Source organism: Octodon degus, unplaced genomic scaffold, assembly GCF_000260255.1.
Source record: "Octodon degus isolate 3935 unplaced genomic scaffold, OctDeg1.0 scaffold00015, whole genome shotgun sequence".
Taxonomy (NCBI): Eukaryota; Metazoa; Chordata; class Mammalia; order Rodentia; family Octodontidae; genus Octodon; species Octodon degus.
Window position 1 is genome coordinate 20,832,615 of NW_004524591.1, and position 26,715 is coordinate 20,859,329.

A 26,715-nucleotide genomic window follows, 5' to 3' on the forward strand; every position below is an offset into this window, starting at 1 on the left:
AATGTATTTTGTACAGGGTCTTACTACACAGCTTGGACTCATAGTGATCCTCCTGTCTCAGCCTCCAGCGCTGTGATTATAGGCTTGTGCCACCACTCCCGGACTCGGTGGCTGTCTCAGCGTGCCCGCAGCCCAGTCCCTGCGCTTGTTTAAGTGGGCACTTAGTTTACTGAGCTGTCTCGCTGGCCCTTTAGGTATATATTTTTGAGAGATACTGGCTTACAATTTTCTTTTAAAATTTTTTATTTATTTGTTTATCTATTCATTTATTTGTTCATTTTGATACAAGGTCTCTCTACACAGTTCAGCCTCCTCCTGTCTCCGCCTCCCCAGAGCTGGAATTACAGGCATGTGCCACCACACCCGGTTTTGGGGCAAGCACAGTTGTCTGGGGGTGGGACCAGCATGGCATGTGGCATCAGAGATCAAGCTCTGGTCCTTTTGCTTGCCAGGCAGGCTCTTAGACTGCTGAGCTCTCTCTTCAGCCCTACAATTTTCTTCTTTTAAATTGTCTTTTCTTTCTTTGTTTTTTTTTTTTTTTTTTTTTTTTTTAGTTTTAGTTTTAGAGCAATTACGGCCTCTTGGGCAGAATTAAGAAGCATTCTTTTTTCTATTTTCTAAGATTTAAAAAAAGTGGTTTCATTTCTCCTTTAAATGGTTGGGAGAATTTAGCAATGAAACATCTGATATTATAGTGTATAGTACTTATTTGGAAGTGTTGGTTTTTTAGTTTAATTTCTTAATTACATATATGATTCTTGGGGTTTTATTTTTCTTTTAATAAGTTTTATTACTGTCTCTCAAATAATTATTTCACTTTATATGAGTTGTTGAATTCATAGGCATAAGTCATTCACAATGCTCCTCCATTTATGTTTATTGTTTTTAGGATTTACAGTGATGCTCTTTTTCATGCCTGATATTGGTAACTTGTGCTTTTTCCTTTGCCCAAGGAACCTTGGTGGATATTTATTAATTTTGTCACTATGCATTTATTAACAAATAATCAATTACATTTTCATAAAGAGCCTTTGATTTCATTAATTTCGCTATTGTTTCTGCTTCCTGTTTCTTTAATTTCTGCCGTTTAAAAATTTTGTTTTATCTTTTTTTCTGGGTTCTTTTTTGAAGTTTATTGGTACAATTTAGATATACATATTGATTACATTCACATTGGGAACATGATATATCTAAGTTCCTCTTTTCTTTGCCCTCCCCCTCCCCTCCCTTCAATGCCTCTTTCCTCCTTATTTACAAAGCTTCGTTTCATTTTATCGATGGCTCAGTAGATTATTTTTCTCATTTCTTCTCTTCCTCCTTTCTGGTATCTTTTGGTGGAGATTTACATTATTAGATTTGATAATTCTTCCTACTTAAACAACCTTTAAATGTTACAGATTTCCCTCTAAGCATTACTTCAGCTGTATCCCACCCATGTTGATACGCTGTAGTTTTCTTATTAATATGTTCAAAATATCTACTAATTTCCCTGAGGTTTTTTTTGAAATACTTAGAAGAAAATAGTACAATTTCCAGGGATTTTTTGGATAATGTTTTGTTAGTGATTTTTGGCTTTATTCTGTTATAGTCAGAGAACATAGTTTATACAGTTTCCATTCTTATGTGTATTCATGTAAATTAATCAGGACTTTTTGAGACAGAGTTGCTGTGTTGCCAGGCTCCCACCTCAGCATTACAGGCAGGCACCGCTGCACCTGACCCTCAAGGTTTGCTTTACAGTCCAGAAAATGGTTTATGTTAGTGTTTTCTACATGCACTGAAAAGTGAGATACATTCTGCTGTTGTTTAATGGGGCATTATTTTATATATGCAAATTTTATCAAATTGATTGACAGTGTTGTTCAAGTTATAAAATAAGTTAGTAGGCTTACTTATTTTAAGATAAACTTGTAATTTTAAAATAGCTTTAGAAAAATTGCAAAGATGGTACAAGTTCCTGCATACCCAGTTTACTCTATTTTTACCATCTTACGTTAGCATAGTGACATTTGTCATAATTAATGAACAAGCACTGATATACTATTATTAACTAAGGCCCATATTTTATTTACAGTTATGCAGTTTTTCACAATATTCCTTTCCTGTTGTAGCATCCTATCCAGGGATGTACATTATACTTAGCCATCATGTATCCTTAGTCTTCTTTTGCACAGGTAGCTTCTGATTTTTTTTTTTTGTTGTTGTTGTTTTGTTTGTTTTTGATGACTGTTTTGTGGACTGTTCGTTTGGTGTTTTGTACAGTGCCATTCTAGGGGAATTGGAGGCTGTATATTTATTTTTTTTCCCCAGATTCGTATGTTGAAATTGTGACCCCTAATTCTGGTATTCAAAGGTAGAACCTTTGGGAGAAGAATAAATTGATTAATCATGACAGTGCAGCCTTCCTCAGCAGAATAAGTGGCTTTATAAGTAAGGAATCCAGAGAGCTCCTTGTTCCTTTCGGGGGCGGTCTACAAACCAGTATGCAAGCCTTCTCCAGACATGGCAGCTTGCTCTTGAATATTGTGGCCTCCAGAACTGTGAGAAACAAACATTTGCTGATAAGGCTCCTTAGTCTTTGGTATTTTTTTTTTAATAGCACCCTGAGCAGTTTAAGGCTAATGGATTGATCTAGTGTTTGCCTTATGCTTAGACTCACTTTATGGGTTTTGAGGAAGAAGACCACAGAGATAGAGCCTCTTCTGAACACACTATCTCAAGAGCGTGTGCTATCAATACAGTGGGTCATTGTCAGCGTTAGCCTTGGGCACCTGCCTGCTGGAGAGCCTGTCGACCTTCTCCACTGGAAAGTTACTCCCCGCCTTTTTGGCAATCTGTACCCTTTGGAAGGGAAGTTAACAAGGGTATCTCATGCTTAGGCCATTTTTCTTTGACTTGACATTTTCTGTGACGTAGCTTTGCTAGCAATGAACTTTTTCATGTTTAGATACTCTGAAAGTCTTCACCTTTTGTGAAAGAGATTTTCACTAATACAGAGTTGTAGCTTGAAAATTTTTCTTCTAGTACTTTAAGGATACTTCTCCAATTTCTTCTGACTTGCATATTTTTTGAGAAAATCTGCTGCCATTCTTACCTGCTTTGTGTCTTTCCCCTTTCTTTGAGAAAAGATTTTCTACTGTTCATGAGTTTTCTCTATTTTTAAGTAGTTTTCTCTACTATTTTTTCAATAACTTAATTATTTTGTGTCATGGATGTTTTTCATTTGCATGTTCATCCATGTGCATGTTCAGTGCTTGCAGCTCTTTGACCTTAGATCTATAGACATGTTTTTCAGATGCTTTTCTCTTTTAATATTTTGTGAATCCTCTTCCTTCTGTATATAACACTAATTACATGTGTGCTAGGCCATTGGACGTTATTTCCTGATTATCTTACACTATTCCTTTCTTAAATAAACTCCCCCCTCACTCACTTTCCCCATCTTTTTCTTCATGTTTTATTCTGTATGTTTATGTTGTGATACTTTTGAGTCCATTTCTCTTTCTGCTCTATAACATTCACTCTGTTCATAATCACAATAGTTTTTTTTCATTTCAGATATATACTTTTTTTAAAAAAAACTTTTGGGTATTGAACCCAGGAAACACATAACTGCATTCCCAGTTCTTCTTTTTCTTCCTTTTCTCCTCCTCTTCCTCATCCTTCCCTTTCTTCTCCTCCTCTTTCTTCCTCTTCTTCCTCTTCCTCCTCCTCTTCTTTTTCTTCTTCTTCTCCTCCTCCTCCTCCCCTTCCTTCTCCTTCCTCCTCCTCCTCCTTCTTTTGTTTCTGGATAGAATCTTATCAAGTTACCCAGGAATGACTTGAACGTGAGCTTCTCCTGCCTCAGCTTCCTGAGTAGCTGGGGCTGTAGGCTTTCATCCCACCATACCCAGCTGAATCTGGGATGTCTTATAGTTTCCTTTTCTGTTCATCATGACCATGCTTTACTTTACCTTACACACATGGGGCATATTTGTATCTACTGCATTCATATCCTCATTTGCTAGATGCACCTTCTTTGGTACATCTGGGACTGTTTCTATAGGGTGGTTTATTACTTTAGTTATGAGTTACATTTTCTTATTTCTTTGCATGCTTGATAATTTCCTTTGAACACTGGCTATAATGAATTCCACATTTTAGTTTCTGGATATTTTTTATGTAAGTAGTGCTGGATTTTTTTTTCTCTAATGGAGTTACATTGTTGATCCTTTTTGGGGTTTGCCCTTAAGTGTGTTAGAATAAATCCAGAGTTGCCTTACTCTTACTTTAGGGATAATTTGATCAAATTACTGAGATACTGCTACAATATATTCATGCCTGTAAGCTTGTTTGTTCTTGCACAAACTCAGGTGGGGACTCAGGCCATCGCAGGCTGGGCCGCTGGGAGCCCTGGGTTCAAGACAGTGGAGCTGTCTCTGAAGGGCAGCTTCTCTCTGCTATTCTGCTTCACAAACTCCCAAGCTAGATCCTCTCTCTCTCCCAGGACCCATCTCCTTCGCTCCGCAAGACTACCAGCTCCAGTTGGGCTCCTCCTCTTGAAGCTGTAATCCGGAACTTGCCTCCAGGCAAGAAACTGCTACATGGGGTTTGAATTGTTCGTATTCTAATATCTAAAGATTCAGGGCCAGTGGGATAGCTCAGCAGTCTAAAATGCCTGCTTAGGCAAGCTTCACAACCGCAGGGACTGAGTTTCGATCCTCTGCACCACATGCTGTGCCATGCCTGCCTTCAGGGCAGGCTGAACTGGACACACACACACACACACACACACACACACGCACACACAGATCAATAATTTGCATATTTTTCAATGAGAAGAAAGATTTGTTCTAATAGTGTTTAGATAAGATATCATGTCTGCATTTTATACTATGAATAACTACTATGAAGACAGCAATATGCAATGTATTAATTATTGTAACTGTCCTACTAACCTGTTTTGAAACTGTCTCAATGCTATTTCTTTCTCAATAACATTAATATAAAAATAATTTGTATATTTTGCTTGGCATTCTTGTTGTTAAGGTAGGAAGATAAATCAATCCCTATTACTCATCTTGGCTGGAAGCAGAAGTTCTCCAAAGTATGTTTTCGAAGCATTTCTGTGTTCACACAGACTTAGTCCCTACTTCTATACGTGTTCTGCTGGTGCTGGGGACGAAGCCCAGGACGCTGCACCTGGAGGCGAGCGCTCTGTCTATCGCTGAGCTATGCCCAAGCCTCCGTGGTTCAGACCTTTAACCCACTCTCTAGCATTCTGCTTATCCTTGGATGATTGTGTTATTTTCTTGTTTTTATTACGTGCCATAAATAATACTGCTACTAGGAGGCAACTGTCTAAAAATAGAACTTGTGATCTGTAGGATATGTTCATTTATAGATTTAACAGGTAGCGCCTGCCAGAGACTTAGTGCATGGGTGCCACACCTGCCTGGCAAGTGTAAGGTCCTGACTTCAATTCCCAGTACCAAAAAAAAAAAAAAAAGTAATGTCAAATTATTCTTCAGAGTAAACCAGTAATATTTACTGCTACCTGCACTAAATGAAAGTTCCTACCTCCTAACATCTTCACCATTTTGTATTATTAAACACAAAAATTTAGGTAGTGCAGTAAGTGAAATGGGCAGCTTTATTCTTTTTATTTTTAAGAGTATCAGTAATATTAAGGATCTCAGTTGTTTCTGTTGGTCCATATATCTTACTTCTTTTCTGAATTTCCAGTTCATATATATCCTTTGATCACTTTTTTATTAGATCATTTTTCTCTTTGGTATTGATGTATATATTAAAAATATAATTCTATACTATTTATTGGTTGGTTTAAAAAGTTTAGTCCATTTTATAGCTGCTTTTGGTTTTCATCCATAGTGGCCTTTCTTGAGAACATGTTTTTATAGGTCGGTGTGGTCATATTTATTGATACTTCCCTACTAGTTTCCATTTCATCATGCAAGAATAATGTTTTACTCTATGGTCATAGAATACATCGCTGTTTTTCAAAAGAGTCTTACAATTTGTAGACAGGATTAAAAAATGTTAAAATCTATATTTTGCAGATGTGAGTTAACCTTTTTTAATTAATTAATTTGTTATGTGCAGAGTCTACAGGGTCTCACTATGTAGATCAGATTCATAGTGATCCTCCTGTTTTCAGCTTCCCAAGCGCTGGCATTACAGGCTCAACACTACGCCCAATCTCAATCCCATCTCTGCACACCCCAGGGGCGGAGTTAGCATGGCACACAGGGGATCAAACCCTGGTCCCTGAGCCTGCCTAAGCAGGCACTGTAAGTCATCCTTCTGAGATGTAATCTAAAAGCTTTTGTTTTCATACAAAAATAAATAAATCAGTTGCTTCAATCGTGTTTGCTGATAGTTCGCTCTTGTCGTATGCTGCCCTTACTGGCTGTCCTCTGAGAACGTGCCTTCCCTGGTCTATTGTCCCACCACCCTTGTAAGGAAGGCGCTAGTACTACCTGCATGTTTCTGATGGGGTGTGGAGTTCCGGAAGGATTGCATAACTCGCTCCAGGTATGACTGCTAGCAAGAGGTGGAGGCAGAATTTGAACCCCATATATATATGGAAAGGCCTAGACAAGGGAGGTCCACAGTCCTCAGTTGTTCAGAAGGATGGGCTTAAGAGGATTTTTTTGGGGGGGACAACAGTTTAGATGATGTAAATTATCATGAACTATCACTACTGATTTTTAACCATCATTTATATTATATCGAGGCTAACTGTCGGGCGCCCTCCCGTCCAGCAGGAAAGCACTCAACACGATTTGTGCGGCGGAAAGGCTTTAATCGTTCTCCTGAGTGATGCGCCCCGAGAGAGCACAGTTCCTCTCTCCGTCCCTCTTCCTGTCTCTGACCCTCCGCGTCGCGGAGCGTTTCTTTTATATCCTCACACTGTCCAATCGAGGGTTGATACATGTTACAGCGCCATTGGTTACAATCTCAGGGAAGGTATCTTACATCATTATAGGCGGGTGTATAGCGACTGCGGAAGCAGGAAATGAGCGCCATCTTGGCACACTCGGTGGGAGGGGTAATCTAGCGCAGGCTTCAAGGGCTGCAGCAGGCCTCACCCAATGGTCCCTAGGAGTTTTGGTTCTGAAGCCGCGATTCGCGGCATGGGCTCTCTACAGCTAACAATCAATAGCTATTAATTATAATATTATTCCTATACCTCTTTGAGGCTGAGGGACAGAACTTCTAGGTTTCTCGATAAGTCACAGCTTTTCAGCACTCTGCTGTCCTGTCTGGGATCCTGCACCCTGCTGAGAGCGGAGCCTGGCTTCTTCAGTGGAAGTGCTGAGTGCTGTGTGCAGGGCTGCTTGCGCTCCGCTCCGCGATGCTCCTGACACCTTGGATACAAAGGTGCCTAGGGTGGGGGCTGACAGCTTGGAGCAGTTCCTATTTTTCTTTTCAAAATATTTTTCAACATTTTGTTGACAATGAATGGAAGTGGAAAAATAAAGCTCTGTTGATGTCAAATGACTCCTAAATCCAGATGTGGCGGGGGCGAGAAGCCTTCCGTATTCATGACGTGCTGTGAACACGTCTGGCGTCTCGGTGCAGCCCAGCACCCTCCGCGGGTGCAGAGCCGTGCACAGGCGGCAGAAGCCGCCTGCTCTTGGAACACCCAGGGCCCTCCAGCATGCAGTCTTCTTTCCATTCCAAAGTCCTGTGCAAGCTCTCACCTTGTTAGAACATTGCCTTCAGCCTGGCTGTGGAGTTGCATTTTACAGTCATAAATTATAATATAAAGGATCGAATAGTAATGTGAGTGGCTGTGTGCATCCTCTTTTCTGTTGCTGAAGAACACAGCAGTCCTGCTCTGTGCCAGATGGCCTAGCTCCACCGAGCCTTTCCCGTGCCTTCCAATCAGCGTCCTGTTCCCTCCTCCTGCCACGAGGAATTCTGGGGTACCTGCTCCATGTGAATTTAGGAGTCGTGCCCTGTGCAGACGACACCCCAGCATTCAGGCAGCCTGCAGTGGAGATTGGTGATCACGTCTCTTCCTTATAGCTCAGTGCAACTCTCCAGCCCTTGCGGTCACCTCCCCTACTTCTGCTGGGCCCCCCAAGTTCTGGTCTCACCCTGCATGGTTGAGCATCAGGCTGAGAGCACGAACCTATCCGGAGACTCCCTGAGGGTGGCCGGGGTGCTCATCTTGTTTTCTGAGGTCCTGCCATTCAGAGGCAGATGGGGGCAGGGCTCTCCAGTGTGAGAGCTGGGCTCTGGGAACCACATGGCGGTGACCACTGACCTGCGGGAGCTCGAAGTCCTGCGGTTGTTACCTCCCTGGGCTCTGGGCCCTTGCTGTCAGGATGTGCTCCATATTCAGAGGCAGAGTGAAAGCAGATGGGGCTGGGACCTCAGCCCCTCTGTGCTGAGGATGTGGAGTCCTGCCCCCTGCCAGGCTGAGGTGGGCAGTGTGCTGGGATCCTGGTGAATATTTAGCGGTGTGTCCCTTTGCTTGCTCCTGCCTATGCAAACGGCCACCTGGAGCAGAAGGCACACCAGACAGTGTGCTCACAGCAGTGGGGGCTGGGGTGGAGAGCAGCAGGCCAAGTATCACGGAATCTGACCGAGAGAGTCCCTGCTCGGCTGCAGCCATGGCCATCTGGATGTGGGGAGCCTGTGTCCTCTGCCTGCTGAGTCCAGTAGGAGCCGTGAGTAGCCAGCTCAGATCCTCCTCCCTCTCCCACTGGGCTCCAGTTCTGGGAGCCAAGGGGTATCTGGGGACCCGGCTGGAGGCCCCATTGTCCTGCCCCAGCAAGGGAGTCTCCCTACCGAGCAGGGTCCAAGAGTGGTTCGGAGGAGTCCCTTGCCCTTCCCTGGAAAGTCTACTGCGATGGCTAAGGAGTCCTTCCTGGGGCTGAGCTGAGCTGGCTTCCCTGCTGCTTTCCTCAGGCCTGGCTGTGCCCTCTGGGGGCCATGAAGACCCCCTCATGTGCTTGTTTTCTGAGCCATGCATCATGCCCATTGCTACACACTGTCTACTAAAGACCTTAGCCCCTTCTTACCCCTATGACTCTTCCACAAGCCTCAGTCTGCTTGTTTCCCTTGTAGAAGATGCACCCAGGCCGAGCAGGCCTGAGTAGTGGTGGGTACTAGATGTACCTGCTCTGCATTGGCAGGACCCACTCTTTCTCCATGATGCCCTGGCCAGAAGCAGCTCTGGCCTGGGAAACTGCAGCAGGAGTCCAATACAGAGGGTCTGCTATGTGCTGCAGGGTCCGAGAAGCTTTTCCAGGTCAATGAAGAGGGACTAGGAGGAGAATCACAAGATTTTGGGGGGTGTGGATGGAGGCCTTCTCCTCCCAGGGCCCTGCCTGGGGAGCAGTGCCCCTCCCAGTACCTCCATGACCTGGGTACATTGGCTTTAGGCTGGAGTCTTGGAACCATGAAATTGACTGTGTGACCAGGGTTAAGTTCCTCCTCTTCTTTGAGTCTCCCTAGTAAAGAGGAGATCTTCTCTGTTGCGCAGGCTGTGCAGTGACTCAGTCTGACTATCAGGACTGGGGATAGGGTGCAATGCAGGCACCTTTCACTGCCTACCCACTTCCTCTCCTCTGTGTGTAGCCTACAGCAGAAGCTTGATGTTCAGCAGTGGGCCTTCCACCAGTGGGGTTACCCAGCATTGGGTGCCGCTGCTAGCCCCAGAGTTAGAACTAACCATCTCCCATCATGTCCCACTGTGGGGTCCAGCCCCACAGACTCCTGGGATGTGCAGTGGTCACACTTGGCAAGGCTGGGCATCCATGGTGATGGGGTCTCCCTTATTGGCCTGTGTATGAGGGGGACTCAGCAGGAGCATGGAGTGACTTGCCATCTCTCCAGCCCTGCCTCTTCATCCCTGTCCACACTGTCCACCTGATAGCTGGCCTGGGGGCCACACACCCCTGCGCACACTGTCTGCTTGTTAGCTGGCCTGGTTGAACCTCCCTGAGTTTTCTGCTCCTCTTAGGATGTGCAGAGATACTGCGTCCATCCGTTAGGTACAGGCTGCTCACCTGGGGCCTGTGCTCCTTGGCCTCAGCAATTCATCAGACAGCACCTGAGAACATGTCCCATGGAGGGATGGTGTTCCCACTCGGTGGAGGGAAGGACGGAGGCCAGATCTTTGCACACCCACAGGGCGATAGTCAGACTGATTGTGTATGAAGTCATTCTCACCCATTCAGGACTCTGTTCATTTTTCATTTGCCTGTAGTCTGGGGGAGTAGGAGGTTGACGTGCTGGAAGTCCTGGGTTTGACTTACAGATCCCTAGAAAATTTGCTGAAATACCAAGTTCTCAATTCATTGTAGGTCTCTGTATCTCTGGTGCCATTCCTTTTGGTCTCCAGTTGGTATGAGGCGCACTTTTAAAAATATGGCCAGAGAGGTAACTTGCTTTCCAGTTTCCAGATATCGTTCCCTGTGGTTCTTGGCAGCACCAGATTCTGGGAAGCTGCTAAAGCTGTAATTCCCCATAATTGCTAAGCCACTCATGCAGAAAATTATCCTTCTATCCATCTATGCATCAACCCACTCACACCCTTCTGATATAGCCCCTTACTCATACTGTCCACCCATCCACCATCCACCATCCACCCATCCATCAATCCACCATCCATCCATCCACCATCCACCCATCCACCATCCATCCACCATCCACCATCCATCCACCATCCACCATCCACCATCCATCCACCATCCACCATCCACCATCCATCCATCCATCCATCCATCCATCCATCCATCCACCATCCACCATCCACCATCCATCATCCACCATCCACCATCCATCCATCCATCCACCATCCACCATCCATCATCCACCATCCACCATCCATCCATCCATCCACCATCCACCATCCATCCATCCATCCATCCATCCATCCATCATCCACCATCCATCCATCCACCATCCACCATCCACCATCCATTATCCACCATCCACCATCCATCCATCCATCCATCCATCCATCCATCCATCCATCCACCATCCACCATCCATCATCCACCATCCACCATCCATCCATTCACCATCCATCATCCACCATCCACCATCCATCCATCCACCATCCATCCATCCATCCACCCATCCACCATCCACCATCCATCCATCCATCCACCATCCACCATCCTCCATCCATCCATCCATCCATCCATCCATCCATCCATCCATCCCCCATGCACCATCCACCATCCATCCATCCATCCATCCATCCATCCATCCATCCACCATCCATTCATCCATCCACCCACCCACCATCCACCATCCATCATCCACCATCCATCCATCCATCCATCTATCCATCCATCCATCCACCACCCACCACCCATCATCCACCATCCATCCATCCATCCATCCATCCATCCATCCATCCATCCATCCACCATCCATCCACTATCCACCATCTGTCCAGCATCCATCCATCCATCCATCCATCCATCCATCCATCCATCCATCCACCATCCATCCATCTATCCATCCATCCACCATCCATTCATCCACCCACCCATCCACCGTCCATCCATCCATCCACCATCCATCCTTCCTTCCACCATCCACCATCCACCATCCACCATCCATCATCCACCATTCATCCATCCACCCATCCACCATCCATCCATCCATCCATCCATCCATCCATCCATCCATCCATCTGCCATCCATCCATCCATCCATCCATCCATCCACCATCCATCCACTATCCACCATTTGTCCACCATCCATCCATCCACCATCCATCCATCCACTCACCCATCTGCCATCCATCCATCCATCCATCCACCCACTATCCACTATCCACCATCCATCCATCCACCATCCTTCCACCATCCACCATCTATCCACTGTCCACCATCCATCCACCATCCACCATCCATCCATCCACCATCTGTCCACCATCCACCATCCATTCACCATCCATCCATCCATCCACCACCCACCATCCATCCACCATCCATCCATCCTTTTGTTTATTCATCACATTCTTGCTCCTTCACTTCAGTCATGTATCCACTTAGCCATACATTCTCTCATTTGCTAAACAACTAAATTATCTTCTCCTGCATCCCTGCCTGCAGGATCCTGAAAGTCTGCAATGGTTTTCAGTGGGATGGCATCAAGAGATTAGCAGAGTTATGTTCCTTATGGAGTTTGTAGGAGAGCACTCACTGCCTTGTCTTTTCCTTGGCTTGCAGGGTCTTTATATCTCAGTCTCTCTTTCCCTATCTCACTCTACTTTCCTCATCAAACATAATTCTCTGATTCTGATCTCTTGTCCCCTTCTGATAAGGCCCTTGTGATAACACTGGGCTACCACGAGATCTTTTGCTGACATCCTCTGGGTCTTTCTCCTTTGGAATCTCTGGGCCCTCCTGCCAAGGTGGTTTGAACAGAATCGTGTCCAGGGAGGAGTGCAGAATGGGAGAGTAACACCCGGCATGAGGAGAGGCCAATCCAGGGACTGAGCTGAGCATTGTCGCTAGCTGGATCCTTGGAAGAATTTGTTTAATGTGTTTTAGAAGATCTTAATTCCATGAGATGAAAAAGAAAGCATCTGCTCCAACCTCTGCCTGTCCTTCCTTTCTCTTTTCTCTCTCTCTTCCTTTCTTCTATCCACCCTTCCCTTTGTCTTCCTTACCTTCCTGCCCTGCTCCCTGTCCTTCCTCTCTTCCTTCCACGTATCTGAAGGACCATGAGACTCAACCTGTAAGTGCTGTGAGGCAGGTCTGGGCTGAGATCAGGGCACAGGAATGAATCAGGCTCTGGCTGTGTCTTCAGGCTACTTGGGCAGGGATCCCAGAGGGAACACTTGGCTGGCTGGGCTCATCCTGCTCACCCTCCTGCAGGTGCAGGGACACGTGCACCCCGAATGTGACCTCATCATCCGACTGCAAGAGGACGAGAGCACATGTCTGCAGGCGGCAGAGGGGATGCCCAACACCTCCCTAAGTATGGGACTTGGGAGGGTGTGTGGGCATCCCTGACTCAGCTCTCTCCTCCAGCCTCACCTGTTGGAGAGCTGGACCAGCCATGCCCTTGGCGGGGCTACCCCTGCATCTTCCATCTCTCCACCTAGGCTGCCCTAGGACCTGGGATGGGCTACTATGCTGGCCAATGGCAGGCTCTGGCGAGTGGGTCACCCTCCCCTGCCCGGATTTCTTCTCCCACTTCAGCTCAGAGCCAGGTAAGAGCTGGCTTGTGCTGGTGGTAGAGAAGCGAGGCCATTTCACCTGGGGAGGGTACACTGCTGGCTTTGGAGGCAGGCTGGCCTGGACTTGAACATAGCCTCCGCTCTGTGGGCACAACCCTGACCCCTGACCTCTCCTGAAGGAGAATAAGACACTAACCTGACACAAAGAGGACCAGAGAGCCGAACACAAACGTGCTGGCTGTGGGGCCAGTGCCAGCCAGCCTGGTTACAGGAGGCCCAACTGCCACGGTGGGGGAAGGCAGGGCTTGGCTGACTGCTGAGATGCGCCAGGGTGGGGAGGGTAGAAGGGCACCCACAGCTGCCTGCAGCCCTGGCCAGGTGTCTGGGTGGAGTGTCCCTCTGGGACAGAGAGGGTCTGCTTGCTTTCTTGTGGCCCTTAGTATGATGAAGGTCAACTCATCTGGCTTTTCTGGCCTCCAAGAAAGGTTCTCTCTGTCTTAAAGAGGGCGTACTAGAGGCTGAAGAGGGAAGGCACCAGAGTGTGGCCAGGCCGACTGGGCCTGAGCCCAGGCCTCATCCTCTTTCTGCCACTGAAGAAGACTGCCTGTACAAATCCTACCATGCTCCCAGCTCCTCCCACTCCTCCTGGCAGAGGGGTGGAACCATGTTGACCAGACTCCTACTTTTCCCCAGGGACTGTGAATCGGGATTGTACCATCGCAGGGTGGTCAGACCCCTTCCCACCTTACCCTCTGGCCTGCCCTGTGCCCTTGGAGCTGCTGATTGAGGAGGTAAAAGGTTTTGTGCATCTTGGAGAAAGGGTCACCATGGACATTTGTATGGGTAACTGACCTCACAAGACCTCACAACTGGGAGTGGGGGCGGAATGCCATTTCCTTTCCAGCCATCAAGTTGGGATATAGGTGTGGTGACACACGCCTGTAATCCCAGCACTGTGTGAGGCTGAGGCAGGAGAACTGCAAACTCAAGCTCCAACTGGGTACTTTATTGTGTCAAAATTAAAAAAAAAATTAAAAATGGCTGTAAGTGTAGCTCAGTGTGAAGCTCCTGGGTTTCCTCTCCAGACCATGGGGTGGGGGAAAGTCATCCGACAGAGGATGCTAAAGTGTCTGGGGCAGTGAGGCCATTTGCTCAAGAGTGACACATGCACACTCTGCTTGGAAGAAGGATGAGGCAGAGGGGAGGCAAGAGACTGGGGGTTCCCCACTCCTTAGTGAACCCCTTCTATGCCAAGGACTCTAGGGCAGGAAGCCAAGGGGTTCTAGAGAAAGCCAAAGCTCCAGGAAGTTGTGGGCAAGACTGGCTTCCCTAGTCTGCAGTCTATGGGGCAGTGACCATGGCCATGGTGCAGGCAGGGGGTGGCTCAGGCCTGGACTCCAGCCAGCATCTCCCATGCCACATGGAGCAGGTCCTGCCCCAGCAGGGCCTTGGCAGGTGTGTGTACCCTCCCCACCCCATTTCTTCCTGCCCTTCCCCCTAAAAGGTCCAATGTGTGTGTGGCCATTTTTTTTGATAAGAAATCTGAAGCAGAGAGGGGCAAGAACTTCACAGGAGAGCAAGGACAGGGGCCCCTGGTGGCCAGGTGAGACTCTGGCTCCAAACACTTGGGCACAGAAAGAACTTTTCCCTGCCTGCCTGTGGCTGTCCCCAGTGTCCTGGCCATCCCATTGATGCGGAGACACCGTGTTCCCAACCCTAGTTTGTTTCTGGCGAGCAAACTAGATGTCAATAGACATGTCAGATTTCCTCCTGGGCTGCCTCCCCAGGGATGAGCACCAGCAAGGCTCAGGGTCCCCACCCAACAGGCTCCAGCAGAGCAGGACAGGAGGAGAAGCCTCCCTTACACAGGGTGCTTCCCGTGCTGCCCACAGACACCTCAGCCCTGGGGAGAAGACAGAGGGCCTGTGAAGCCTGCTCCTGCTGCACTGACACACCTCCCTGTCCTCAGGGCTGAAGTCATTTTCTTTCTGCTCCCCCCAGAAATCTTACTTCTCCACCGTGAAGATCATCTACACCACGGGACACAGCATCTCAGTCGTCGCCCTCTTTGCGGCCATTGCCATCCTGGTTGCCCTCAGGTTCTCTGTCCTCATCACCCGCTCAACAAACCTCACTGGCTCCTATTGCCCAGAGGGCCAAGTGTGACGTTGCTGGGATGGCTAAGCTGTGCCTGGGTCCAGGCGCCATGTCCACGTCTACCCTTGCCCCAACGTGCAGACTGTCTCCTCCATGGCCTGCCAGGAGCTCACGCCTGCAGCCAGGCCTGTGCTTACCAAAAGCTCACACTGCTTGCTTGGAAGGCCTTTCCCCCTTATGTTTACCTTCCCCAAGCAGAAGCCCAGCCCTTCTTGATTATTTTAATCCTCAGACCACTGTCTGCTTTCACGGTTGTATAGCTACAAAGTCTGAGTGCACATCGGACATGTGCTGGCGTCTGCCGGGGGGCGGGGGACCCTCTGATATTCCGGGGGGCCCTCTTTCATCCCCACATCCCCAGATGGGGAGCTCCTGCAGGCAAGGATAAGTATTTTCCTCTGCTCCTGCCTCTCTGCCAGAGCCCAGGGCAATGTCTGTTCAGCTGATCAGCAAGGCGAAAATGTCAAGTCCAGCTCGATCTAGATCAATTTAGTTGGGCTTGATTCCATTTGATTTGGCTTGATTTGATTCATTTTCATTCCACTTACCTCCTGCTCAGCTCAGCACAGCCAAGCCAGGCCCCTCATGAGGCCCCAGGAAGCTCCTCTCCCTGCTGGCCAGCTATGCCTCATCTCTCCCCACCCCTCCAGGAGGCTCCACTGCCCGCGGAACTATATCCACACGCAACTGTTCGCCACCTTCATCCTCAAGGCAGGAGCTGTATTCCTGAAGGACGCTACCCTTTTCCAGGAGGATACAGAGCACTGTGTCTTCTCTACTGTAAAGGCCGGGGGAGCGGGGGCAGCGGGAAGAGAGGAGACCAGGAGACAGGCATAGGTGCATCTATGCCAGCCTGTGGGGCCCGGGGCTTCCTCCTGTGCACAGATTTGGTGACTTCTTGGAGGGGGAAACTGGAGGGCTTCAGAGAGGAAGTGGCTGTAGATCTAGGTTGACAGCAGCAGTGAGGAAGTAAGGAGGAAGGATTTGAGACTCGAGAGTGAAGATATTAGGAGACAGAGGGCCTAGTGTGTGGGCACAAAACAGGAGGTCATGCAGGCCGGGGGGAGTGAAGAGAGCCCAGAAGGGGAAGACTGGAGGCTCAGCAACTACATGGCTGTCTGCAAGTGAGCCCAAAGCTGGCTTCAGTGAGCACGTCAGTGAATGAACAAAGCTGCGAAAGACCTGAATTAATTAATGCAAGCATTAGTGATTGAGTATATTGAGTACATATATGTGCCAAATGGCCTGCTAAATGCTTTATACATATGATGTATGAGTCTAGTCTTCAAGGCCAAAAACATGCATTTAGCCCTGTTTTGTAAATAAAGAGCAGCAGGCAAGGAGAAGGGCTAGGTCCCACACTGGTCCTCTGGGTCTCGAGGCCACACTGCTGCTCATAGCCTCTGGTGAGCAGAAGTGTGCAGCAGTGTGTCCCATCCTGGGTGTCTGCAGCCCGAGCTGTGTGAGGATCAGTGGTCCGTTATTATAGCTCCCTGAGGATAGGGAAGGGCAGGATGAGCAGCGGCAGTGTTTACAGAGCGTTTCCACACTGACGGGGCCATAGGCACCAGGAGCTCTTCTTTGCACTGGTGGAAAGCAACTATGAGGAGGATTAGCATGGCTAGCAGGCCATCTAGAACAGAGCCTATGTAGATCCCAAGTCTGTGTTCTTAGCTATTGCATTATGCTACCCCATCTGCCATGGGCTGAGCCTTCGGAGTTGGGTGGAAGTGGAGAGGGCCTAGAGGTTCAGGGTCTCAGTGGTATAAGGAAGGCCTGTTGGGGCTGTGCTGAAGCATCCACGTCTCTGTCCCCCAGGTCCTGTGCAAGGTCTCCGTAGCTGTCTCCCATTTTGCCACCATGACCAACTTCAGCTGGCTGCTGGCAGAAGCTGTCTACCTGAGCTGCCTCCTTGCCTCCACATCTCCCAGCTCCAGGACAGCCTTCTGGTGGCTGGTTCTTGCTGGCTGGGGTGAGCTCTGAGCGGTAGCAAGGCCCGGGGAGCTCCTAGGGAGGAGCATCATTTCACTGTTGGGGACCCTGAGGTGGGGGTGGGGCAAGGGTACAATCCTGCTGTTTTGGAAAGTGGCTGCTAAGCCTTTGCTGTCCTGCCCTTGCTGTCCTTGTGTGGCTGACAATGAGTGGGAGGTAGGGGTTGATCTCAGCAAGTTCTTTTTCTGCACAGGGCTCCCCATGCTCTGCACTGGCACCTGGGTGGGCTGCAAGCTGGCCTTTGAGGACAACGCGTGAGTCCCATGCTGTCTTCTCACCAGCATTCTGGTGGGCAGGGCTAGATCAGATGGTCAGGCACTCCAGGCTGGAAAGAGAGGAGGAGGTTCTAGATTCGGTGGGTGAAGGAGGGGGCTGCCTGCAGAAAACCCAGGAGGGGCCAGCTTGTCAGAGCTGCCTGGATGAGGAGGAGATGGGAAGCTGTCAGTGGAAGATAGGATGTGTGAGGCTAACGAGGAGATGTCAGATAGATTTTATAGAGCTCTACCTATAGGGAGGCTTAGCCAGCCTGGGGCTCCCCATTGGAAGGGGGTCCTGTGTGGGTGAGACAGATGAGGCCAGAGAGAGGTGGAATGTCAGGCATGAAGGTCACAGAGGACAGGAGCCCTGGAGCAGAGAAAGCACAGGAGGGAAGGACTTGGTTACTAGCCTCAGCCTTGGCCCATCCTCTCCTCAGGTGCTGGGACCTAGACGACAGCTCCCCCTACTGGTGGATCATCAAAGGGCCCATCGTCCTTTCCGTTGGGGTCAGTCCCAGAGGCCAGTGTTCTTGGCTTCACTCAGCCAGCTTCCCTTGGTCTATGGAAGACCCATTCACCGCAGGAGACCTTCGCTCTCCTGGTCTCCAGAGGCAGGCTTCTCCCAGCCTCTTGGTCAACCCCAATGGGCTCCCCTAGCACGGGGGCCTCTGGCTCAGTTTCCATGTACTGGGTGTGCTGGCCATAAATGAGACGCTGTTGGTGGAAAGCTGGGATGAGGTGTCGAGGGATCCTGTGCCCACCTGGTTCCCACTCTGAACAGGAGGCTACTAGGATATCCTTGTGTGGCTCTGTGGGTGTGGGAATTTTGGTCGGCATAACAATGTTCAAAGTGAGGTCACTGATTTGTGCTACAGAGGACTCTAGGAGGGGACTGGAGGCATGGCGAGGCCTGACCCTTTCACCCTTGTTTCCAGGGTGAAGAGGGAGGGTTCTCTGAGTACTCCTCTGCACTCAATGTCCCCACCTGAGAACTCCGAGTCTCAGGCTGCATTGTTCTAGAGCAGTGACGGTGAACCTTTCAGAGCGTTTGCTGACACTAACAGCTTGTTGCGGCACACATGGCATAGGGTGGCCACCGTTGTTCTAGAGCAACAGCCAGCGCATCATCCACCTGTGCCCCACCTCCAGATTCGGAGTTTCTGGTTCCCGAAGTGGCTGGGGCTCCACCATAGGTCCCCTAGGTCTTTCCTGGCTCTTGCCCCCCATATTCCTACACCTCATTTCTAGGTAAACTTCGGTCTTTTTCTCAATATCATCCGCATCTTGCTGAGGAAACTGGAGCCAGCACAGGGCAGCCTGCACACGCACTCTCAGTACTGGTATTGTGTGTGTGTGTGTGTGTGTGTGTGTGTGTGTGTGTTGAGGGGTGGGGGATATGAGGCAGTGACTCTATGTGCATTGTCTTCATGACCCCAAATGCATCCTTTTCTGTATGACCCAGAGACAGTGTGGGAAGGGTGGGGTCACTGAACTACCAGGGACCAAGCCACACAGGCAGAGAAGAGCTGAACCAATTTGAACAGGGACTTGGAGAAGGAGATCCACTCTAGATCAGGGGCAGAGGGGGGTCAGAGAGAGCTTCTGGGAGAAAGTGGTCTTTGAGCTAGACTTTTAAAAGTGCATAGAATTGAGAATAAACTGAAGCAGAATTGAGTGCTGCCTAATGTGGAAGGCCAGGTAAATAGGGGAGGATGGTGTGCTCTGGGGTTGCTGGTGCTCAGGGTGGATGTGTGCAGGTAGTAGACAGCACTAAGAGATGGAGTATGTGGGAGTTTCTAATCCCAGCTTGTACCCTGGGGACTGTTTCTTCCCTCCAGGCGTCTCTCTAAGTCAACGCTTCTCCTCATCCCACTCTTTGGAATTCACTACATCATCTTTAACTTCCTGCCTGATGATGCTGGCTTGGGCATCCGCCTGCCCCTGGAACTAGGGCTTGGATCCTTCCAGGTGAGACCTGTACAGGTGCTCTTTCCTCACGGGTACTTGGATGGGAAGTCTTTGCTAACTTCACAATAGAATGAGGATTATTGTTGTTCATCCATCTTTTCAACTGTCTGTCCATTTTCCATCCATCCTGCCATGTCTCTATTCATTCAACTATCCCATTCTCCTATCCATTTATCCATCCACTCATGCCTTTGCCCATCATCCATCCATCCATCCATCCATCCATCCATCCATCCATCCATCCATCCATCATCCATCCATCCAACCACCCACCTATCCATCCATCTATCCATCCATCATTCATCCATCCATCCATGAATCCATCCATCTCCATCCATCCATCCATCCATCCATCCATCCATCCATCCATCCATCCATCTATCCATCTATCCATCCATCCATCTTTTACTGAGCACCTATTATGCACTCATTGATAGAAGATCCACAAACAAAGACAGAGAGACAAGGTTAACAGTAAGTCATAACTGGCTTGCTATGATGAATACGTAAGACGGTGTATTTGGCACATAATGATTGGTGTGTCTGAATTTTCTTTTGACAAAGACCTGGCCCAAGCCACAGACTGGGGGTGGATGGGAAGGCAGTAAAAAGACTGTGCACACCTTGAGGACAGACCAAACCATTCTGACAGTTTCTCCTCTGTGGTCCCGCAGGGCTTCATCGTTGCCATCCTCTACTGCTTCCTCAACCAAGAGGTGTGTGATGTTCTAGCTTTTCCTCACACACGGAGCCCCTGCCCCCAGTCCTAAGGCTCTCTCTCTCATCTCAGGCTGACTCCTGTCATCTTCTACTTTTGACATCTTTAGTGGGTGTCATTCCTGGACTCCTGCATCAAGCAGAACCTGGGTGCTTTCTGTAGATGCCTTTCACCCATTCCTCCTCTGATCTGAGCCAAGTTTTCCTGTGTACTTCTCAAGAGGTGGGAGGTGGTCTTTCAGGAGTCAGGGGAGCTGGGGAGGGCTAATGCCTGCTGAGGGAGGGACTGTGAGAGGAACAGAGATGGAGGAACCAAGACAATCAGGAACCTAGACATCCAGGGAGCTAGGAAATAGAGTGGGATTCAGAGACAGCGAGAAAGAGCCAGAGCAGAGCATGAAAAACTGAAAGATCCTAGAAAGATGCAAAAATACTAGGCCACGCAGAATTGGAGGTGGGATGGACAGAGTAGAAGGCACTGCTGTACATGTGGAATTGCGGGAGTTGCTGACGGATGGGAAGGGAAGGCCGCCCAGAGGACCCTGTGGATTTTCCCAGCGTGACATCTTGCTCTGGGTGGAGAGGCGGGAAGATCCCTCTGGGAGTCCAGATGGCCAGGCCCTCGCAGTGCAGGCAGGCGGGGTCAGGGCTCCCCCTGGCGGCGACAGGCCTGTCAAAGGCTCTGCCTTCTGCGGAGACCCGGCTGCCCTTGCCCTAACCCTGGCTGGGGAGCATTCCTCCCTGCCTCAGCTGCCACGTCTGCCCTAACTGCTCTCTCGTCCCGACTCTCTGCACTTGCAGGCCCGCCTCTCGAAGTCCTGGGCAGCCTCTTAAGCTCTGGGACGCAGACCCAGAACTGCAGCATCCGCGCGTAGCAGGTTGTGAATCTGGGAATGCCAAGAGGAGGCTAGAGTAAGGATAATGGGTCTAGGAAAGGAGTTTCTACAGGAAAGCTAAGCGTGCTCTGTCACAGGGAGCAGGGGTGGAGACCAGAGGGTTACATACCTCTGGTGACAGGGCGCTTACTACTCCCACTAGTGCTTTCTGTTCTGCAGCAGTGGTGGGAAGATCATCTTTAAGTGAGCAGACTCTGTCTCCCTTCCATCTTTCTTTACAGCCCCAGCCCAGCTGTGCCAGGTGGGTGCAGTGGCCAGGGCCCCTTTGTCCCCAGTAGTCCTGTGCAGATGTGGAGACAGTGTGCCTGCCTGCTTTCCCAGGCAGTTTTGCTTTGTGTTCTCATGACTGTAGTCCCTCAGACCGAAGCCTAGGGCCTCCCTTTTCTCATTTGCATCCTCTGGACAAGTTCTTTGTGGCTATACTCCAGTTCACAGAATTGAGCCATAGATTAGGGGCTAGTCAGAGGCATTCAGGGGGACAGAGTAGGTGCTTGGTCAAGAACTCAGGGAAGCACTCATAAATGATATTAACTGGGTTCAGACAAAGGTGTGCTAAAAGACAACAAAATGAACTGTAGACAATTGCCAAAAATATTAAGAGGCAGGAGGAAGTAGTATCCTTTGGAGGCAGTACCTAGCAGTCGGTACCTGTGACCACTATGGCATTTCTTGTCTTGCTGTTTTCCCATACAGCCCCTCCCTCCCTCTCAGTATCACATGGTTGAGTAGTGAGTAGAAGTGAAACCTTCCTAACATCCTCTTCCCTGTCTCTGGAGGTGAGGACTGAGATCTCACGCAAGTGGCATGGTCATGACCCTGAACTTCTGCCAGCCCGGCGGACCTGTACTAAGTGGACCATGCCTTCCAATGCGGGAGCCAAAGTGCTGACGTCTATGTGCTAGGCTGGCTGCACCACATCTGGAGCCCACAGCTGGGCTGGGGCAGCTGCTTGGTGCCCATCACCGTCTGGAGGAGAAGAGACCCTGGGAGCTCTCGCGCGGGGCTGCTGCCCAGCTCTGGGCAGGGAGCAGCACTGCCACCCTGGCTTTGCAGCTGTCTTTCCTCCAGGCCTCTGTGCGCCGTTCGCTGATTCCCTGGGTTACTGTGTCTGCTCCTGAGGTCCTCTTCCTTGGTCTAGGGCTGTCACCGAAAATCTGGAGGAACCAATAAACTTATACCCAAATGACAGTGCTTGAGTGTGTGAGTGTGCTTCCCAAGGGGATGTAGCTGCATTTGTTTGGATTTCCAGATGGCAGAGTGGTGCCTGCCATTGCTGGCTCATGCCGGACCACCATCACTAGTCTCTGCAGGGACCCCTCTATTTGTTTATTTTTAAAGCATATTTTAAAGTGTATTTTTAAAGTCACCTCCCCTTGTAGTCCCCTCCACTCACAGGCATACAAGCCAATGGGTTTAATGTGAACCCTTGTGCTTCTATGTTGCAAAAATGGAGCGTTCCATATGTCTGTTTCGAATTTACATACATGCTGTCGATTATATGCTTCATCGTCCTCTTAACACTTCCCCCTTAGCATTAGCATTGTGCTTTTACAAGAACCCTTCCCCTTGCTGCCACGTGTACATCTGCTCTGCTGTTTTGACTGCACATGTGCCACATGGTGCCCTCTCCCCTGGGCTGCCTGTCCCTTCCCTCTAGGCGGACATCCATCTGTGTGTCCCTTATGGGTTGGTGGAGCAAGTCTTCCTCCAGGACTTACCCTGAAGCATCAGTCACGCCTCTTGTGGCAGATTGCAGCTGTGAGCCAGCGCTCGAGCTCTCCCCCAGAAGCTTCGGGGGCCCCGGTGCCCTCAGCCCCCAGCGCTTGGTATTTTCCAGCTTGGCATGTTTGCAAGCCAGAAGCATATGTGTGGTGGCAGCACGCTGCTGCTCTCACTTGTGTTTCCCTGATGCTAGACAAGTATAAACACCTCTTCTTGTGCCTGCTTAGCCTTCTGGGTATGTTCGTCTGGGAATTCATTACTTGAGTCTCTTTCCCTGTCTTCCTCTGGGGTAGAGATTCCTCAGTTCTAGGTCTTTCTCCTGCATCCTCCCCGTTGTGCTTCCAGTGGCCCAGCCTATTGGCTGCTACAACACAGTGGTACCACCCATCCCTCTGCCCCTCTCCTCTTGAACAAGAAGGAAGAGGCAAAGAGCCAGGAGCTGTCACTGGGGACCTTTGCTGACTGATGGGGTGGTGGGATTTCAGTACAGAGAACAAGCACCTGGACACTGCGCAGGTCACAATGACATCTGTCCTTGGCTTGGTCTGCTCACAGCAGGTGTGTCCTACAGAGCTCAGCTCCATCCTTCCTGCCTCCAGGAAGCCTCCCCTCACTACACCAGCCTTTCCTATATTCTTCCTTTCTGCTGCTACCCTGAGAATCTCTCCTCACCCTCTGCCTCTACCCATTTGGACTGATAGCAAGGTGCCAGTTGCTCTATCCTGAACTGTGTTTGACCTCTCTGGTCCCTGTGACCTTTTTACGCACAGAGGGTCTGCATGGTTCCACTGCCTGCCTGGACCAGATTTCCTCTCTTAGGCACTGGGAGCAGAAGGCCCAGGGTGCTGGTGCACAGGGACATGTGTGGTAGAGGCTGCTGGCTCCCCTCCCACTGCTGAGGCTTCCTGTGCAGGGAGATGCAGTTATGCAAAACCAAAGGTCACGTTGCTGCTCGTGATGCCCAGCTGCCCAACTCCTGCCCGGTCAGACAAATGCCAACGTCAAACTTTGGGCTCATCACGAGTTCTTTCTTTTAGTCTTGGTCATAAAAGTTATTTACACTCCTTGCAGGCATTTGGGAAACATAGGAGGAACTAAAAAATAAAGTAAAAATCAACTATAATCCTACAATCCTGCAACATTTGTCATTGCTGTATCTATTTGTTTCCTAAAAGGGTGTCATGGTTTGAAAGTTTTGCAAGGGGAATAATATGATACAGGGCACATTTTTTGTTAGTTTATAAGGAATCATCCAAGAATCATATACAACAGGTGCAGGAAATCTATCAGCACACTGAGTACTAAAGGCTCCAGCTGAGGACCTGGGTCCTAATATCTTGCATGAGTCCAGATGAAAACACAGAGCTCCTAACAACGCCTCCCACAAGTCCAGCTGGAGGCTTAGAGCCCACAACAATGTCTCATGCAGGCCCGCTTCATGGGTCTGTGCTGGAAAGGCCCAAAGGTCAGTGCAGAAGCTAGCAAGTCTATGCCAAGGGATGAAGGATCCATGCTAGCAGGCTGAGGGATCTGAACTGGAGCTAGGCAGCAACGCTCAAATAAGCACCAGAGCTCCCCCAAAAGTAGCACAGCCATCCTCAGCAATGGTGAGCTCCCAAGCTTCTCCACGGATGAAGAAAGCTGAGTTCCCATCAGGAAAGCCAATGCAACAGGCTTTTCCGTGAGGCTGAGCAGACTGCCATCTTCCCCTCTGGATCCCGAAAACAGTGCTCAGAAGAGGACCCCAGCTCCTCCAAAGTTCATCGGGAAAGCCAGCGTGACAAGGTCCTCCAGCAGAACAGCCTTCAAGAAACAGCAGCTTCCAACAGCTTCTCCAAGCAGCATCTCTAACACCGTTTCCACAGCTTCTCCTGTTCTGCCTTCATGCTACTGGCAACAACCCCCAGGTGGGCCCCCCGCACCCAGCGCCAAGCTAGTTCCGTTCAGCTGGGTGTAAGAAGCTGGCCACAGGTGGCTATCCACCACAAAGGGGGTTTCTCTGAATTTTTTGAAACGCCTTAAAGTCATAATAGATTTGTAAGTTTGCATCTTGTTTTTACACTTAAAAATAGTCATGACATACAAATGGCCAAAGAGGATCTGAAAGAGTGTTCAGCATCATTCATCCTTAAGAAAATATGGATCAAAGTGATGATGAAATACTATTTTACACCTCTGGTAAAAATGGAACAAATGGAAAAAATAACAGGTAGTACTGAGAATGTGAAGAAATTAGAACCCTTATACATTATTGGTGGAAACCTAAAAATGGTCAGCTGCACTGGAAAAAGGTTTGGCAGGTCCTCAAAAAGCCAGATAATGAGTTATCCAACAAACGCTTTTCTTGGGATATAAGCAAGACAGTTGGAAAGGTAGTTGCAGAAAAGCATGCACACAAATGTTCCTGGCACCCTTATTCATCATAGAAGGAAGCTACCTTGCCAGGTGAAAGAAAAGTCACAAAAGGCCACGCTGCGTGTGATTCCATTTCATTAATGTGAGATATCTGGGGTAGGCAAATTGCTGGTGGGTTTTTTGTGTGATTTCCTTCTGAAGCTATAAAATCTTCTAAAGTTAGATAGTAATGAAGGCTGCAGCCTGTGAATATTCAGAGCCCCACACAATTGGACACTAAGGCAAGTGAATTTTCTGGTGTGTGAAATATCTCAGTCAAGCTGTCATTTAAAAAATACAATTGCACGTGGTACAGGACTCTTGCAGAACCTTTTCTGCTACAGAATGTGTAAAGTCTGTAGGATATTATTTCTGTAATCAGCAATTCTTTAACAAACTCTCTGTTATTAAAAATTAAAAATCTCTATTTTTAAGTAAACTTCCTTGTATCTGATTCTTCATGTACACTTAAAAAAAAAACCCCAAAAGCTTCAGAATAAATTATCAGAATTTCAGAATAAATTCTCCTGCTCCTGGACTTTTGGAGCCAATGTGATGCCCATGATGCACTCCGGGCGATCGGCTCCCAGACGAGTCGCCTAGTAGATTCTTGCACAAACCATCAAACGAGAGCCTGTAGCCTTGTTATTATCATTAAAAGCTTCTTTTTCCCTCTGAGTTTTAACTGTTGGTAGAACTGCCAATTTACTGTAGTGTTAGTTAATGATTAGTGTTAGTTTAATTTTTCTTTTTTCTTTTTCTTCAAACCCTTTTTTAAAAACAATGTATTTGGTATAGGGTCTTGCTATGCAGCTCGGACTAGCAGTGATCTTCCTGTCCAGCCTCCCCGGCACTGGGATTACAAGCGTGCACCACCATGCCTGGCCTCAGTGGCTAGCATGGTGCACATGCAGTACTGGGGATCAAACCTGGGCCCTTAGTTTGCCAGGTAGGCACTTAGGCTGCCAAGCTATCTCCCCAGCCCAGTGTTAGTTAATATCAGGGACTATCTCAGTTACTCTTCTGTTGTTGCTGGGACAAATATTCGACACTCAAAACAAAGGAAGGAAAGGCTTATTTAGTTCACAGTCACTGGAGGTTTCAGTCTGTACTCAGGTGGCGCTGAGGCAGAGCGGCACATAGCAGAGAGAAAGCTTTCGTGGTGGGGGCAAAGAGCAAGAGAGCGAAGGGAGGAATAACCACAGCTCTGGCTGCTGCTTCTCTTCCCTTCTTACATTGTGATGCAAATTCCCTGCCCCAGGGCAGGTGTGGCACTCGCACACATAATCCCGGTGGATCACGAGTTAATCACAAACTCTAGAAGTCCACCCCAAGACTGCATGAGGCTTTGGGGGAACAACTAGACACAAACCATAACAGGGACTAACTAATGATTAGTATTAATTACCAATTAGTGTTAGTGTTTAGAGGTGTTAGTGGTAGTGGCTAG

The 26,715-nt window shown here is 48.8% G+C and overlaps 1 protein-coding gene across 2 annotated transcripts in view; it reads left to right on the plus strand.

The window, feature by feature from the left end:
- Ghrhr (growth hormone releasing hormone receptor) overlaps positions 1-22,145 on the plus strand; it is a 30,584-nt gene extending 8,439 nt beyond the window's left edge. Inside the window, exons 1-13 of one of the 2 annotated variants that reach the window (XM_023709884.1) lie at positions 8,625-8,681; positions 12,864-12,960; positions 13,088-13,195; positions 13,856-13,953; positions 15,164-15,261; positions 15,970-16,099; positions 17,138-17,291; positions 17,505-17,565; positions 18,006-18,075; positions 18,817-18,908; positions 19,407-19,536; positions 20,211-20,252; positions 21,926-22,145. In XM_023709884.1, the coding sequence (XP_023565652.1) occupies positions 8,625-8,681; positions 12,864-12,960; positions 13,088-13,195; positions 13,856-13,953; positions 15,164-15,261; positions 15,970-16,099; positions 17,138-17,291; positions 17,505-17,565; positions 18,006-18,075; positions 18,817-18,908; positions 19,407-19,536; positions 20,211-20,252; positions 21,926-22,051 (1,263 nt within the window). In that variant the 3' untranslated portion in view covers positions 22,052-22,145. Of the gene's footprint in view, positions 1-8,624; positions 8,682-12,857; positions 12,961-13,087; positions 13,196-13,855; positions 13,954-15,163; positions 15,262-15,969; positions 16,100-17,137; positions 17,292-17,504; positions 17,566-18,005; positions 18,076-18,816; positions 18,909-19,406; positions 19,537-20,210; positions 20,253-21,925 lie in introns of those variants that run through there. The other variant, XM_023709885.1, reaches the window with a different exon arrangement.
- The last annotated feature ends 4,570 nt before the right edge of the window (positions 22,146-26,715 follow it).